Source organism: Dermacentor andersoni, chromosome 9, assembly GCF_023375885.2.
Source record: "Dermacentor andersoni chromosome 9, qqDerAnde1_hic_scaffold, whole genome shotgun sequence".
NCBI classification, from domain to species: Eukaryota; Metazoa; Arthropoda; class Arachnida; order Ixodida; family Ixodidae; genus Dermacentor; species Dermacentor andersoni.
This window is the reverse complement of record NC_092822.1, coordinates 35,227,400-35,244,476: the sequence shown is the minus strand read 5'-3', so window position 1 is coordinate 35,244,476 and position 17,077 is coordinate 35,227,400. Positions and strand designations below refer to the sequence as shown.

Here is a 17,077-nt window from a genome sequence, read left to right as displayed (position 1 = left end):
CGAAAAATCGGGCGTTGACTGTACCCGATAATTCGTTATATATATATCTCCGCTATGTTATGGCTCGACTTATACACACTGCTTTCACACGATGCCCCAATGGAATATGTCAGAAATATCTCTCACATTTGTTGTTTGCAATCCTGCAAGCAATCAAAAATGGCTGAAAACATAAGTGCTCGAATGTGGCCATGAACACATTTTTTCAGATGTCTCACAGAAAGCGAAAAAGCATCCAGTGAAGCCAGACAAGTTAATTTATTTGACAATGAACACGCACACGACAAACAAAAAACAAAAAGACCCTCAAACTGCAAAAGCCGTTTCACGAGTGGGTTCCTATCTCAGAAACGACTGATCCTTGAGATAGTAACGCTGGATGAAGATGGACTGCGACTTCTTTTCCAATTGAGCCAGCTCCTGTACAGCTGGTGCCATCTGTGCTGTGTGCGTAGCATAGTTGCTCCCTACAGGAAGAAGAAGAAAAAAGATGAGACGACTCAACAAGGTAAATAGTTGTCAAAGCAACATTTGCCAGGCCCAATAGAGAATTGTTTGCGCACTGGAACTTGTAAAGTGTCATCCAGGGAGCATTCTTCCACAATAATTTTTAAATAGGGCTTAGTAGCAGCCGCGGTAGAAACAAATTAAATGTTACAAGTCAGTGGTGTGAGAAGGTGGGCTACCCTCTCCACTGCAAAGGCTCTCTCCCACAGCCCCTGATATATGGCCCCTGCCTTCTCTCATATGAGAGCCGAGGGACATTTATGTCCCATGACCCCCTCTTTCCCCCTTTTCTCAACTTTATTTTTCCTCTCCCTTCTTTTCATGCTGTGCAGCCCATTTCCATACGTGCAGCGCAGGTATGCAAATTTTCTATGCTGCAGGCAGTACACATAGACATGCAAACTTGCACATTTGGCATTTCCATGCACTTGGGCCGTTTTCCGTGCCTAGTCTTTGGAAGTTGTTGGCATCAGTCTCTACTCACGTCCGGATGCTGCACAATCTGTCTTTACTGGTAACCATTTAACAAGCACTGAGTGTAAGCTGCCAAAATTTGTGACATCACTGGGAGACAGAACAGGACCTTCAAGGTAGTACTTCCATCCTTCTTTTTTTTGTGTGTGTGTGTTCTTTTCGGTTTGTGAAGCCTCCGCACAAGGTAAAGGCTCGTTTATAATCTGTACATTTTTACGTTTATAGTTCGTACATACAGTCCATATATAGGCTGGCTAAAAACTGCCCCATCAGGCACATTCACACTGTGAACTGCGGGCAAATTTTCATAGTCTAACGCTGCCCATCCGTGAACGTTGTCGAGAATTCAGCGATGGATGGGCAGATGCACTGCACACTCTTTTTCATCAGGGTGCCAGTGCGTGAGCATGCTGGTATATTTTTTAACCATATTTATTAGAATATAGGCTGACTTCTTTTTTGTTTTTTGCTAACTATGTTGTCCAAAATGAGCTATCGAACTATATTCATGAACAACGCTAACAAAAATACAAGGCTACTGAAGTTCCTTCATTATGCAGGCCCTAAAGTGAGCCTGGAGATTATCTGGACTGGCGTTAAGAAATGCTGCATATGCAATGCACTCGACGGCAACGAGAACGACACCATTTGCTGCTTCTGCCACTGCAGCTTCATCTACGCTCTGCTGCACGCAAATGTTGTTGGTCATGTGAGCAGAGCACAGCGGGTAAGGCGAGCATTGTAGTCTTCTGGCGATCTCTACGTCGATAGCACCGGCAAGCGCCAGTGCATGCCGGTCATGCTATGGTGACATACTTAGCCATGGCGACATACCGAACTGTAGAGCAGTCACCTCCACACAGTGTAATTTAATGTGCGCACGTGCGCATGACTATTACTTTGGACTATAGACGACCCTTAAGACAGGTTTAATGCTATTCCAGAGACCCAATCCACGAATTTATTGCACTAAACATTTACTTTTGCCGTCCTTTCTGGCTTATGAAGGCTCTACTCATGGTAAGAGTAAACTAATTGCTCTTCCAGAAGTCTAATGTAAGAATTTATCATTAGCGTCTGTTTCGACTGCTTACCGATTCCTTGCTAGTGGTAAGTCTTCTATGCATGTTAAAAAATTCTTGCACGAGTGCCAATTTCAGCAGGTCAGTACATTTGGCAAATTGAGAAATAGAGTCCAAATACAGGAAGAATGATGCGGACGAATGAAACACTTCGTTTGTACACCTGGTTCATTCTTTTCTCATGCCATGTTCCCACTCTACTCATGGTAAGACTAAACTAATTGCTCTTCCAGAAGTCTAGTGTAAGAATTTATCATTAGCGTCTGTTTGAACTGCTTACCGATTGCTTGCTAGCGTGGCAAGTCTTCTATGCATGTTAAAAAATTCTTGCACAACTGCCAATTTCAGCAGGTCAGTACATTAGGAAAACCGAGAAATAGAGTCCAAAAACAGGAAGAATGATGGGGACGAATGAAACACTTCGTCTGCCAACCTTGTTCATTCTTTTCTGACTTTTCAAAATAGGCCCCATTCAGCACTCACCCATCTCCCGGCGCTTCTGCCCGTAGACCACCTTGCCATCAAACTCATCGGCAGGGATCTTGAGGTCAGGCTCTACTTGTTGAATTGTGACATTAAGATGGTCCTCGATATCTGCCAGGTACTACAGCAGAAAAACGAGCAGAACGTGTATCATATTAACGTATAATCCCTTAAGTTGCCACTTTCCCTTGACAAATGCAGAAATGAAACATCTGCCATTCAAAAACTAATTCAAATTAGAGCAAATACCAAAGGATGCACAGAAAAACACAGAGAATGCAGGAATGATGCTACTGCAGGTGGGTACAATGAAAGCCGTCACTTAAAGTGCGCTATAAAATCTCAACGGTTGCTCTGTTGTGCATTGACTGACCTGCGGCTCATTGTACCAGATGCAGCAGCCACCGCGGTCTGTCAGGTTTGTGTTGAAGCAGTTGCGACCCTTGCTTGAACAGTTGGAGTGGTACCACACCTGCAAACCATGGCAGAAGACACAAGTTAAAGAAACAACAGAAAGACAAAGAGAGAGGGAGAGAGAGGGGGGGAGAGAGAGAGAGAGAGGGAGAGTGGAAGACTGTGGACACACGCAAACAGACATAATCACTGTCCAATAAGCAAAGGTCGACACACTCACTCACAAGCACATTGACTTTTACTCACTCCACGCTCATTTAACAGGCACGACATAGAGTGTTAGTGAGTCACGATTGATTTGAGTGTACGCGAGTAGTATAAAAATGAGTGAATGCCTGTGAATTTGACTGAATACGAGCAGGCATGAATTTCGGTGACAGGGAGTTTAGGTGCGCACAAGTACAGAAATAATCAAGGAATACAGGAAGCATACATGAATATCTTGGGAAATAGCTATAAAGATTCCACAGCTACGTTGGTTCTCCACAAGAAAACTAGAAAGTCTCCTGTCAGGAAAGGAGTCAGGCAAGGAGACATAATCTCTCCAATGCTATTCACTGCATGCTTAGGAGAACTATTCAAGGTATTAGACTGGGAAGGCTTAGGAGTGAGGGTCAACGGTGAACATGTCAGCAACCTTCAGTTTTGCAGATGACACTGTCCTGTTCAGCAACAATGGGGACGAATTATAACAAATGATGGAGGACATTAACCGAGGAAGTGTAAGAGTGGGGCTGAAGATTAATATGCAGAAAGCAAAGATAATGTTCAATATCCTTGCAAGGGAACCAGTATTCAGGATCGCCAGCCAGCTTCTGAAGTCTGTACAGGAGTATGTTTCTCTAGGTGAATTGCTCACAGGGAATACATTGTTTAGCGCAAAACGACAGAGACAAGAAAGATGACAGGACAAGGTGCTACTCTCAACTGACATCATTTTATTGCGTCACTCCTTTATAGACCGCTCAAACCAGAGGAACATGCGCAGTGAGCACCATGCGGTGGAGCCACCAACATCCGATCCTTAGTTATCAATCCGAGAGTTATCGGAAGCTTTTTTCATTCAGTCATTGGGGTCACAGTGCATTAGTGTGCCTTCCTTAACCTTGTACAGCGCTGAATTTGGTTTTTTGGATTCTGTCGCATGAGTGCGCTCTTGGGATCGGATGTTGGTGGCTCCACCGCATGGTGCTCACTGCGCATGTTCCTCTGGTTTGAGCGGTCTATAAAGGAGTGACGCAATAAAATGATGTCAGTTGAGAGTAGCGCCTTGTCCTGTCGTCTTTCTTGTCTCTGTCGTTTTGCGCTAAACAAAGTATTCATGGATTCGCACCAACTAGCCCGCCAACGCACTGTGCTGCTCACAGGGAACCCTGACCATGAGAAGGAAATTTACAGAAGCATATAAATGAGTTGGAGTGCATACAGCAAGCATTACCAAGTCCTGACTGTGAGCTTACCACTGTCATTGAAAAGGAAAGTGTACAATCATCACATTCTACTGGTGCAATCATATGGGGCAGAAACTTGGAGGTTAACAAAGAAGCTAAAGAACAAGTTAAGGACCGCGCAAAGAGCGGTGCAATGATAAATGTTAGGCATAACATGAAAATATGGGAAGAGAGCAGTGCGGATAGCCGGTATTCCAGCTGACATTAAGAGAAAAAAAATGAAGCTGGGCTGGCCATGTAATGCATAGGGTAGATAACTAGCGGACCATTAGAGTTACAGAATGGCTACCAAGGGAAGGTTTGTGCATTTGAGGATGCCAGAAGACTAGGTGGAGTGATGAAACTAGGAAATTTGCAGCTGTAAGTTGGAATCAGCTAGCGCAAGACAGGGGGTAATCGCAGAGAGAGGCCTTGTCCTGCAATGGACATAAAAAGGAGGATGGCGATGATGATGATGAGTAAAGACGTGAACGACTGTCGGCGAGCGTGAGTGGACGTGAGTATGTATGTGAATGCCAGTGGGTCAGTGTTGACGCTAGTATGAGAGTGAGTGGGTGCTGGTAAGTATGAACTATGAATGTGACTATTAAGACTGACTATGAAGATTTCTACGAATGCAAGTCAGTTCTGGTGAGCCAGAGTAATAATGTGAGTGAGTGCGCATTAGTATAACTGAGCACATAGTGTGCAAGTATAGTGGTTAGTGAGTACAAGTGATGATCCACGTATTCTGCCAACCTATGCATCACCTGGCGCACACGCATAGCAAGGCCATAGGAAGCATTATCCTGACCACAGGAATGCGTTGCCATTTTATAGAAACTTATTAAACTTAAAGAAAAAAAATTCAGTGGTGCCTCGTGTTGCCATAAAGATGGGTCTAAAGCTTTTCACGTTAGTTCAGCCGACCTCAGCGATTCTGTCTGCTTGATCTTTCCCGTGGGTTGTGGCTCCCAAAGGTGGTCACAAGCTTTTAAACTATTTTTTTTTTAGCAATAGTAGAAGCATCATTCATTCGGAATTTGCTGCAGCTCTGATTTGTTATGAACGTGTGTTGGCAATTCAGCATGAAGGCAGCAGAGAAGTGGATGCGTTACATCTGCCAGGCTGCACGGTGCTACATTTTGCAGACCTACACTTCAGGCAGTATCACGGGAAATGAAGAACTGTTGTTTAAGGATTCTGAGCCACAGAGGGGCATCCGCAGTGTTCCACAGCTTCTGGAGTAACACAACATTTGTCTATATATCTTTTATACTTCCCGTTCAAAACGAGCGTCAGGCACAGCGTGGCTTCAGACGTGAGAAAGGAGACTTATCGCATCACCTAAAGCAGATGTGGAAGGTATACTATCACAAATAACTCAAGAGCGAACCAGTCAGACCAGTGCTGTAGTTGAAGCCCATATAACGAATGTATTGCGCAAAGCTGCCAAACTGGTCCATTCAATAGTACGGTTCTCCCCCTTGGAAACGCAGGTGAAAACCGCTCTCCCCTTTTGTCCTGTAAAATGCTGAATGAACTCGGCTTTTGGTAGCATGGCATGTGTGCACGCATGTGTGCATCCATGTCAGTGGTATCTGGTATTGCTAGACCGCCACAACAGGTTACGCTATGTGACAAGTCTCCGTTCTCACGGCCGAATCCGCACTACACGTCACGGGTTTCCCACTGGTCTTATTAAAAGCTAAAGTAGTCAAATACTAGCTGTGCTCTCAAAGAGTCTAAGCTCTAAAGTGTAATTACTGGGTCACCAGTTATCCAATAAACAAGTAAAATTTACGCAAAACTTTTCTGGCGGTACTCCTAAAAAATAATAATAAAAACAGTGTAAACGCACTTACCTTCTCAGGAATAGCTGCAACAAGAGAAATGGCTAAACCCATCCTGGCAGGAGAGAACAACAATATTGAATTGAGTAAAATTGATGAGAGCGACTAGTCATCATAATCATTTTCACTATGAAGCAGAACCTTAATACGTGTAGCTTATAATTGCAGAACACACGGTAGCAAACATTTGTGAAGTGGCTGGTGCCTATGGGCTGTCATGCCAGCTACGATGTCATTGACGAGGCATATTGGAGGTCATAAACAATTGCCGAATAGCTGGCGTCTATGGGCAAAAGATTAACACACGGTTATAATAAACAATCGTGCAATGGCTGGTGTCTGTGGGGGTGTCACGCCAGCTATGAAGTCCTTGACAGGGGCACAATAGAGGGGGGGAGGGGGCCTCGAGAGCCACAGGAGACAGCGAGCAATCTTTTATGAGAGGTTATGCACTCGCTGCTGCTTGCAGCTCAACAATATTTAGCTCATGTGTTCGTAAAGGCATGGCTTACAGAGATCACTAACATTTTCCTAGCATGCTTAAAAAGTGACACAGTGCCCCTTTATTGTGCACACAAATATACGTACATTAGCATTTTCGCATTCCACCTCCATCAGAATGTGGACGCCATGGCAAGGAATCAAATATGTAACCTCAAGCTAAGCAGCCAAATGCTACAGCAATTGGGCCACAGTAGAAAGCTGCCCATTAAGAGCAAAACTGAGACCAACCTTTCAGCTCGTCCAACCCTGCCAATGCGATGAACATAGTTTGACTTCTCATCCGGCAGGGTCACATTGATCACTGAAAATAGCACAAAAATTTAGACATCATGTGTATTTTCTTTCTTGGCAATTAAGCTTCTTATGTTCATGTCAGACAGGTACCTTCAGGTAGGCTTGTGTCTATACTTCATTTCATAAGAAGCAGGCAATTCTATGAAGGTAGCCTTTTCTAACTGCCCGCATTTGCGACCAACAAATAGTGCCTTGTATATGAAAGAAAGATTAAGGTTTGCATCATGTAATTCGACGTAGCCTTAACCTCATACCTTTGTCACAAAATATGATGTAATTACAGTAAAACCGAGATATACTGAACCTGGGTACACTGAATTATTGTTCAATATCAAACACACAAATTATCCTGTAGAATATCCTGTATAATGGCATACAGCGCCGTACACTTTCATTGAACAGAACTCCTGCATTCAATATATTGTTATGAAGCCAACACAATCCGTGAGAGACATTCTGCCTGGAGCAGACGACAAAGAAGACAGGTCTGTTGAGTGTGCAGGCTGTCCACCATCTTGATTGCTACTGTGTACCTCAGTGCAAATACATTGTAAATAGTCACGCCTTGCGTTGTTTCATGTAACACCTTTGTGGTGGAGGTGCTGAGTACAGGGAACAACCACCAACACCACAAAGATGTTTTACGTCGTTTTACATAACAATATTGCATGCTGCACCTCGCCGCACCCCTGCAAGCACACTTCTCCTAACAGGGAAACAATCGCCTTTTCATGCCATCGAAAATATTTCATGCCAAAGAATACCAAGCAGCATTGTCTTGGCATATGCTGTCAAACAAAACATTGACTCTGAAGGGCAGTACACACCACAGCACGCCGCATCTGCGCTTCGCGGAGATACCATCGCGGAAGCGCAAAAGACTCATCGCTGTGGGATGAGTGAACCAGCTGAATTTGTTTCGTTCACGCTCGCAGGGTTACATGTGAGTGGGATTGGACTCTGGATTGTTCTGCAAGCTGAAAGTTACTTTAAAATCTAACAGCATTTGTGTAGTGTTGGTGGGCACCGATGCGGCGCAGCCGCAAGGGAAGTGCCGCGAACTATGAGACCGCGAGGCCTCGAGCGTGGACTGCACGAGTAGTGAGGACGACTGGTTCCAAAGGGAAGTTGGTTGGACTCGAAATCCGACATAACTGTGTCTGCCAACTGTGTCAGCCAGCTGCTGATTGGCCAGATCGTGCTTTAAATGGTGTATTGTAAGGGACATGCGGCCAGGCATGTTCACTGCATGATTCGCAGTACAAGTGTGCCGATGGCAGCAATGCGCATATCTACACAGACAGGTTTGCTTCCGTGCTGCGTTCATTTCTATTTTATTCGGAATAAAAATGTGCAACAAGAACTTTGACATATGTGAGGCGCACCGCGGTCTCACACCTGAGTGATGCAGGCTTTTAGGGTTAGTGCTGCGATTAGTATATCAAAGACCATTCCCAGTGCGAGCGACTTGGGGCATTTGTATGTAAAACAAGTTAGCAAACTTTTGTGTTTTCAACATGCCTTTGGAGAAGCAAATCGGTAAATTCCCGTTTTCCACTATCTCTGGAAACTATGCGAGACATGCGGAGTTTCAGGTAGGCATAATTTATATTTTGAGTTATCAATAGTATATAGAACAATTTCGCAGTCCCAGTGGAGTTCGATACTATATCCGGGCTTGACAGTATCACACAGAGTGCGTTGCAGACCTGAACTTATTTACCAATGAACGGGCGGAGTGACAGCTTTTTGCGACCAGCGGCCAAAGGGCACTGCTTGCACTTGCAACCAAAACAAAGTGTGTCGCATACTCGAATCACAAAGGTGCACAAATAACACGCGACGTGACGTAACCTTGAGTTCACATGGTGTAGTGATGATATGTGAACCAGCTGTCCTGCAGAAACTGCGGCAGTTCCAAAACAATCACACTGTGAAACGTGCGCATTGAGACTTCTATTAATCTCACTACTAGCATAGCTTTCCCTCAGCAGACAGACAGTTACAATCAGCAAACCGTACTGCACAATTAGCTGACAAGCAGCTACAGGTAAGCACCCCACTACCAGCACTTGTGCTACAGTCGAACCCATTTACAACGAACGAGGCGTATGCAATAATGATTACTCGATATGTCGGGTAATTCTGTATACCCAAACACGCCCGAAACGAATTCAACTTTTGTGATACATTCATTACAAACGTATTTGTTCCAGTGTAGAAAAGAAGCAAGAATGGAACCTATTTATTAAAAACACAACTACGCCTATAGCTAGTAGACAGACATTTTTGCCTGCACATGCCTTGAACTAGTATTTCTCAGAATCACTAGGAGTGGCATTCTCGATGCACAAAGATTGCACAGGAGATTGCATAGGATTGCAGTACTGTGCCAATGTTGGCACAGTACTGGCGCAGCACATTAACTTTTACAAATAAATAAATAAATAAATAAATAAATAAATAAATAAATGTAGGAAGTGTGACCATCACACAAAAACACATCTTCTGAAAGCTGCGTTTGCGGCATGCAAGCGGCCTTGCGGAACTAGCAGCAGATGCCACAGTGCTATATGCATTCTCCCGCTCATTATGAGCGCGCTCTTTTACATGATTATAGGCCCAGCACATTTCATGTGTTTATATCAACGATAATTCGCACTACCGGAGCACGTTATATTTGGGTTTAGTGTAAACTAATTTATTGAAACTAATGCGTTTTGCATGCCCCTGACTAGACCCCTAGAGGGCTTGATGACTGACTTACTCACAATCCTAACAAAAGGTTCACAAGAGGAAAAAAAAAATTGTCATCCACCTGACTGTAGCACAAAGCTACAGAGAAAACCCATACAGCTTTCTCAGAAAGCTTTGCAGATGAAGAAACATTCGGCCTGGTCTGAGGATCAAACCAGAGAGCAATGCCTTTTCGGGTCTGTCGTTCTGCCATCTGAGCTAACCAGAAGGCTATCAGATCGCAGAGTGAGGGCGAATTAATTGACAGCTCGAAGCAAAGGGATACTGGAGATGGCAAACCAGTCATGTTCAATCCTCAAGGCGGAGGAAGGTTCATGATAAGAAAAAAGTGTCATTTATCTGAGTGTAGCATGACACTACAAAGGAAACTCTTACAGGGTTATCGAAGGAAATAAAAAATTATGTGCAGCTTACCAAACGGCACACCTGAAATGTCGATACCACGAGCAGCCACATCAGTGCAGATAAGGAACTTGGCGCCACCCCTCTGCAGCAAATGAAGAAGCAAAGAAGTGAATTAACAAATAAAAGAAGAGACGGCAGGCAGGCTTGCAAGCACTGATAGTCGCTTGTCATCTTGTAATGAATTCAATGCATAGCATCGGCAATTGTAGTTAACTGCCTGACTCGTGGGTACATTAGCCCTTTGAGGGTAGAATCTTTTTCACAAGAACTGTGCTCCTGTGGTCAAGCTTTTTTATCGCAGTTTCCAGTAGTAGGACATGATTCAAAACTCATGAATATGGAACAAATTTATTGCAAGCAATATTTTGTCTCAAGGACGCTTTACTCGCACTAATAGTATATGCACACACAAATACGTTGTACAGAAGAGAGGGAGAAAGGTGCCTAGCAAAATTTATGGCTATCAATATGTTGCCACTAAAACACATTTTATCAGAAGAAATGCTTGGGCAGTTACCACGAGACAAGACACTGAACGTGGCAATAGCACGCACCTCAGGGAATACGTGAATCGCAACCAAGAGGGGAACCGCAACGAAAGAAAAAAAGAAAACTGATTAGTACCTCTGAATTTTGGTCATGCCAGGCTTTCAGAAATGCGATAGCGGTGGCCATACAAAAATGGCAGCATCTCCTCCACGCATCCCTTGGAGGTAGCAGACGATGTGCGCGGGACCATGTGATTAAGCGCTCAGAGGTAAACAAGTCTACTTGTACGCTCCGGCGAGCACAAGCACAATTTCAAGTGACTTTAGGCGACTCCACAGAGATGGCAACACCTCTCAACAAGTGGTGTCGAATACGCATGAAATGTTAAACACAAGATTATTGGCACCAAACATGTGCTTCAAAAACCATGCGGGAGGAATCACCAATGCTGTACATGTACAGCAAAAACCCTCGAATGGTTAGATATTGTCATACGTATATTCTCAAATTTTGTACTGTTTTTCACCGGTGAAGTCCTGCCATAAAGCCATATGTGGTTACCAAACGAGAACACTGCAATCTTCACAGAGGAGATGACTCGCCTGTTTCACCACGTCAACCTCAGAAAAAAAGAAATTTTTCTAAAATGTATGCAAGCACCAGCGATTACGCTGGGGTATACAATGAGTCATATGTAAACAGCGGATGCATCTGACCCACGGGATGACGACAACCGTCGTGCAGTCCTACGGGTAGCCTCCACATCCTTCTGCACTGTGTACGGGTGTGTACGCATTCTCTCCATACGGATGTGCTGTGCACTGTACTCCAAAAGGTGCTAGGCTGTCTGCTATGGATACAGTGGGTGCTCAATGCAAGTGCAGTAGTCTGCTTCTGATGGCCTCTAAGCGAGGCCAAACAGCGGAAGAATCATGTAAACATTGTCACACGTAAGATAAAAGCAAGACAAAAACGTGAGTGTGCTTTCACCAGTGTCGCAAGTACCAAGGAGTGAAAACATCAGTTGCGAACGAGGCGACAATGCCTCCAAAAACATTGTATCAAATGTGCGCCACTTCGAGCGTTGCTAATCAGACAAATGCGTATTGACTTTAACAAGGTTTGACACTCATATTTCAAGCATCGCTTAAGTGTGTGTCTGAAGCTGTGCCGTGAAGTTTCAACAGTTGAAAAGCCCCGTAAAAACCCGCAAACATCAACACGAGCAAGCAGACAGGCAATTAGTATACACATGAGTCAAGTCCACAAGAAACAAAGATTTTTAAACATTCAATCCCGCGTGTTGTGTGAATGAATGCATTGCATTAACACAAGATTCCCACATCGTATGAAATCGTTTAAATTCTTTTTCTTCACCGCAATCTTTTCTTTCGCCTCTTGTCATCTACGGTACCTGGAGTAGTATGCCAAGTCTGTCACCTGAGGAAACCACACTGGTTATGGTCAAGCTTTCTTTCTCTCTCACGTGTGTGGCTTTCGTGACATACTGTTCGGTCATCCGGTCTACTTAAGGTTCATTTTGAGACCATGCAAGTTGCGCAGACAGGCTACGTCGTGCCAATAATGTGCCAGTGAGGGATCAAGAGTCTAGCGTCCAAAGCTAACGATCTGAGATGACGCCAGTGCCACCTTTATGAGCAGTTAAAACTCTCGAGATCGAAATTGCAAAATATTGTCCACCGCTGTACATGCTGGCGGCAAGCGTGAAAGGTGTATGCAACTCACCTTGAACGTTTCCAGGTTGGCCTTCCGTTCCTGTGGTTTCCGGTCACCATGGAGGCAAACGCAGGAGAATGGGTTGTCCTTACCACGGGATCCTGCAAGATCAGCACAGGTGATAGCATGTGCTAGTTAAAGTGTTATAGTAAACGTTGTTGGAATTCAGACAGCTGGGGGTCTGCTCTCGGTGTCAACATGTCGCCATAAGATGGGTTCACTTTTTTAGATAGGTGCTTTCCAAGTGTGCTAGATATGGAATTGTCAATATTTTTATATCTCGCACTTCTCTGTAGAGTTCTCAAATGGATCCCACATTCTATGAACTCCAAAAGCTCGCTGAAGAACTGAAAAATTCTGAATCCATTCTGCAGATGTACGCTTTTCGTGATTTTGAAGATGCAAGAAATGCGTGTGAAGTAGCACTCTCAATCGACAAAATGAACTGTCAGCTGACGCGGATGCACAGTAGACACCTCCATTCATTATCTTGAGGCTCAGCTGCACCAGTTACCATGCCTGCTGAGGCGCTCCCTTGACACCTACCCTTGCTCAGGTGGTTGAGGTAATTCTCGAGGTTGTCGCAGTCCAGCTTGGTGCGGCAGAAGATGATGCCCTGGTCCATGTTCTGCTGCTGGATGGCACGCACCGTGTACTCCCCCTTCAGGATTTTCACAGCCTCTGACAGGGTCTCGGGGGTGTTGGCACCGGGTCGCACATTGTCTCGCTCATGGACTCCATCCGTCTGGCAATGTCACAGAAGGCACAGGGCACTAGCTTTCTTTTTTTTTTTTTAAATCTTGCCAACGGAACCTCTCTAACGCACTACAGTCAGCACTTCATAAACTCCTCTTGCACTGAATTTCGTTTCTGAAGTAAGAAAGGCTTATTCTGAGTAACTGAAGGAGAAAAAAAATATGTACATACGATGCAGATCTATCGCTTCAAGAAAGCGAGTAGTGAACGAAATGCTGTACAAGTGTTAATCTTCTGCAACACATTTTGCAGCATACAGTGATTACGTGGCTGCTCGCCAAATCAGCAAAGGCTCAGCAAACCCCCCCCCCCCCCCCCCCCCCTATTCGACACAAGTGATTCACGTGACCACAGATTACACCGTCTCCAGAATCGGCCTAGTTTACTATTGCACTATTTTAAGGTTATTGCAACCCTAATTACTCAGCCAGAAGCCGACCAAGCAGAGGTGTCGAAACCCAGGAAAGAAGGCACAGAAAGCTTCAACTTGTGCGTTTGAACACGTATGCTTGTTGCAATGAGCATATTCAGGGTACAGTGTGTTGTTTTAGTAGTGCGTAACTCCGTAAGGAACAGATCTGGCAGTTGTGCTGGATTCCAGGTACAAAGTAAATAAAAAGTCAGTGGCCGGGAAATGGAAACACGGCGAAAACAAATTTAAGATTTTATTTATTTACCTATTTCAACATCTAACGGCTGACACAGGTATGATAAACAATGGAGTTGGAGGCCCTGGATTTATCTCCTATAATGTGCTTAAACCAAGTACGATACACGACTAAAAGGAACACCATACTAGAACACCAGTGCTGATTAGAGATTACATTTCGCATGAAAACCCGTGAAACAATCTTCCATCAACGGATGCAAGTCTAAACTTTCACATCATCCACTTTCTTTGCAAAAAAGTTGAAGAAGTGAATGTTATATTCTATTGTTACTAGCTGTCCCTTTAACAGTGGATGATAGTGTACAGTCCACAGAAAAAGTTTGCGAGATGCGGTTTCCCCTTCAAATGTGAATTCCTGCACTGTTAAAGCATGCCACTTCGTATTTAATGAATCACTGCATAGGTGGCGAAGGCTACTACATGCTGTAACATTTAATTTAAGACTGTGTGACTACGCTTCGCGAGAATTCAGCTTCTTGGCAGATCCTGCGTCCCGTAAACTTTTTCAGTTGACTGTACATGAGAATCTTAGCATATGGTGATTTTCATGTATAACCATAGTCCGATTTCACCACAAATCTGCTAGCAGCATTGAAGAATGCATCATCTTGATGGCAGCATTTCAAGCACGAAAGAGAAGTGTGCACAAATGACAACTAGGAGCAAAAGAATGTCAAACGTTTGACAAGGTACGCACCACAACATGCCTGCTCACATTCATCCAAGAGGTGTCCTTTCTCGGGTCCACAACGCACACCTGATCAAGAAAATCAATGATACACAAGAAAAAAGCACTGGCATTTAGAAGTTGCTCACAAAGTCGTAGCAATTGAACAGCCAAGAAAATCTAGGGAGAAGCTATGAACAAATCAAATCGAATCAAATTGTGGTGTTCAACATCATTGTTAGTCAAGCTTGTCAGTATGACAACACCATACGGTAAACAGCGTAAGAATGGGACTAAGATAGCAGATGCTTGCCTGTGTTGTCCATGTCTCCCGTGTTAGTCCTGTTCTTTTATTATTTTGTGTTAATATATTATGTTGTCTTAAACAATTATGCTGCGTTTAACATCCCAAAGCTAATCAGAGGCTATGAGGTGTGCAGTAATAGGGTCTGCAGATTTTATTTCGATGACCTGGAGTCCTTTAATTTCACCATGAATTTAAGTGTACAAGCGTTTTATAGGAAAGCTGTTTAAGGGGAGTTTCGCAGCTATCTATGAGCAACGAAGGCAAATGTGGAGCAGCGTGCCCGGTATCAATCAGCAGTGCAACCTGCGTCGAAGTCCCGAATTTTTTCACTTGGAGACGTAATTATCAATGATTATACCAACATAAAAGTTACCTTGCATACACCTCACACGAATAGGCAACACCTTCCGTGTGCACTTATTTCAGTCAGTAATTGATAACATTTGTTTCTCACATCTCGTTTTACCGGCTTCATGTTGGAGGTCAACTAGGAGTCTGTATGGCTGCAGTGGTAAAGAGCGCCAGCAAGCGCAGGCCTGCATGGGAGCCACGAAGTGGTTGTATGACCAGGGCGTCGGTCACAACAGGCAGGCGGCGTCAGTAATGAATCATCACTAAGAACAGCCAGCTAATAGACCCACAGTACTTCTGAAGTGTGCGACAACTAGCTTGTACGGTTTCGCTGTGTCTGATCTCTGTTGCTCAAATCGGCATACATCTGCGAAGGATCTTTTCTTTTTTCCATTCGTGCTCCATCAGGATGAAGCCACTACAGCTGAAAATTGAACCTGCAACCTTATGCTCGGCCACAGAATGCCACAGCCACCGAGTTACTGTAGTGTGTTGGCTGCATTCTGCCATGCCAACGTGCCACGACAGCTGAAAGCAAGCAGTACAGTTGCAGTTGCAACATGTGCACGTCCCTTAACCAGGCACTGAACAGTGTGTGTGCTTTGTGGCTGATTCCTGTTATGTTGACTAAAAAAAAAAGCCAAGACAGATGAAAGAGTGTTCTTGCTAAGAAAGTCAGCTCTAAACTTATACTAGTACAGTAACTGCTGAATGTCAGCATTTAATATAGCTTGTACCACGCTCACGGAATGAAACACTAAATGCCGGCCATTTAACACATCATGCACAGAGGGGGCCCACTGCTGAAAGGAACACTTGAGTGCAGAGCATGTCTGGAGTTTCCTCTCTTGCCATAGTATGATCGCCTTGATTTGCAGCAGATAACTTGCGGTTGGTCGCTCCGACTTCTTTCGACACACCTGTGCAGTGCAGTGACATTGCTTCCAGAGCCACTTGCAGCTGGAATGCCAGCAAAGTGAGAGGTGCACATTCGAGTGCTACCTTTAACAGCCGACTGCACTGCGCAATGCTCATGGATGAAACGTGGGAGGGAAACTTGCAGCAGAATGCTCCATATGTGCAATTACTTGAGAGCACCCTATCATGTCGCTATGAATCTGGTCACTAACGGTCATGCAGGCTCTGATCTAAGTGTACGAGCCAAAATTATGCCAATGTCACATTAACTGCTGACAGTGTAAAACAAAGTATGCACATTAGTCAGCCATAAACTGACATGTTTCATTCTGTGAGTACATTACATAAATAAAACAGTGTTTTAACAGTAAATCTTTAGTACCAGTTCAGTGTTTGTTTTGTCTGTATCTGTTTGTCAGTCTACAAGTGTGCTGCTCCTTACAACAATGGCCAACCAACTAGCCCACTATTATCTCCTTGCCAAGTCCATAGCACAGTAACCTGTTCAGTTTACGAAACGTGACATGATAAGTTTCAGGATATGTACAGCTTGTGCCATGTCATGCAACGTTCTCACTCATGCTTGCTTGCCCGTTTGTCCTGTCTCCCAAAACTATGCAGCACTGTTTACCTCCAGCATTCTCGCACCTGCCACAGTGGTGTGGTTCGCGTGCACGTTTGCAGACACTTCCACTGGCAACAATTATGCCGGAATTTGGCATTGACATTTTCAACCAGTTGTTACAGGCGCACAACTTGTTGTATACCTGTAAAAATTTGTACAAGTTGTACAAATGCTTGTACAATGCCTGTGGTTGCGGACAGTGAAGTGACAGAACACTTTGTGAAAAGTCAGGCAAAAATGTCTGCAATAGCTTGCACAGTAACGCTAATAATGCCTTACGCTAGCAACATTTTTTGAAGAGTCATTCATGCACGCTAGAAACAGCTCAACAGTGCTCACATGTTGATGAAACAT

The 17,077-nt window shown here is 44.2% G+C and overlaps 1 protein-coding gene across 1 annotated transcript in view; it reads right to left on the bottom strand.

Annotated features, from left to right (window-relative positions):
- Positions 1 to 241: 241 nt before the first annotated feature.
- Positions 242 to 17,077, bottom strand: part of Ddx1 (ATP-dependent RNA helicase Ddx1) — a 43,568-nt gene continuing 26,732 nt past the window's right edge. The window contains exons 21-29 of the mRNA XM_050175488.3: positions 14,553 to 14,612; positions 12,976 to 13,174; positions 12,439 to 12,530; positions 10,213 to 10,285; positions 6,976 to 7,048; positions 6,256 to 6,298; positions 2,920 to 3,018; positions 2,547 to 2,667; positions 242 to 467 (exon numbers count right to left, since the gene is read on the bottom strand). Of these exons, the coding sequence (XP_050031445.1) occupies positions 340 to 467; positions 2,547 to 2,667; positions 2,920 to 3,018; positions 6,256 to 6,298; positions 6,976 to 7,048; positions 10,213 to 10,285; positions 12,439 to 12,530; positions 12,976 to 13,174; positions 14,553 to 14,612 (888 nt within the window). The 3' untranslated portion in view covers positions 242 to 339. The remainder of the gene's footprint in view (positions 468 to 2,546; positions 2,668 to 2,919; positions 3,019 to 6,255; positions 6,299 to 6,975; positions 7,049 to 10,212; positions 10,286 to 12,438; positions 12,531 to 12,975; positions 13,175 to 14,552; positions 14,613 to 17,077) is intronic.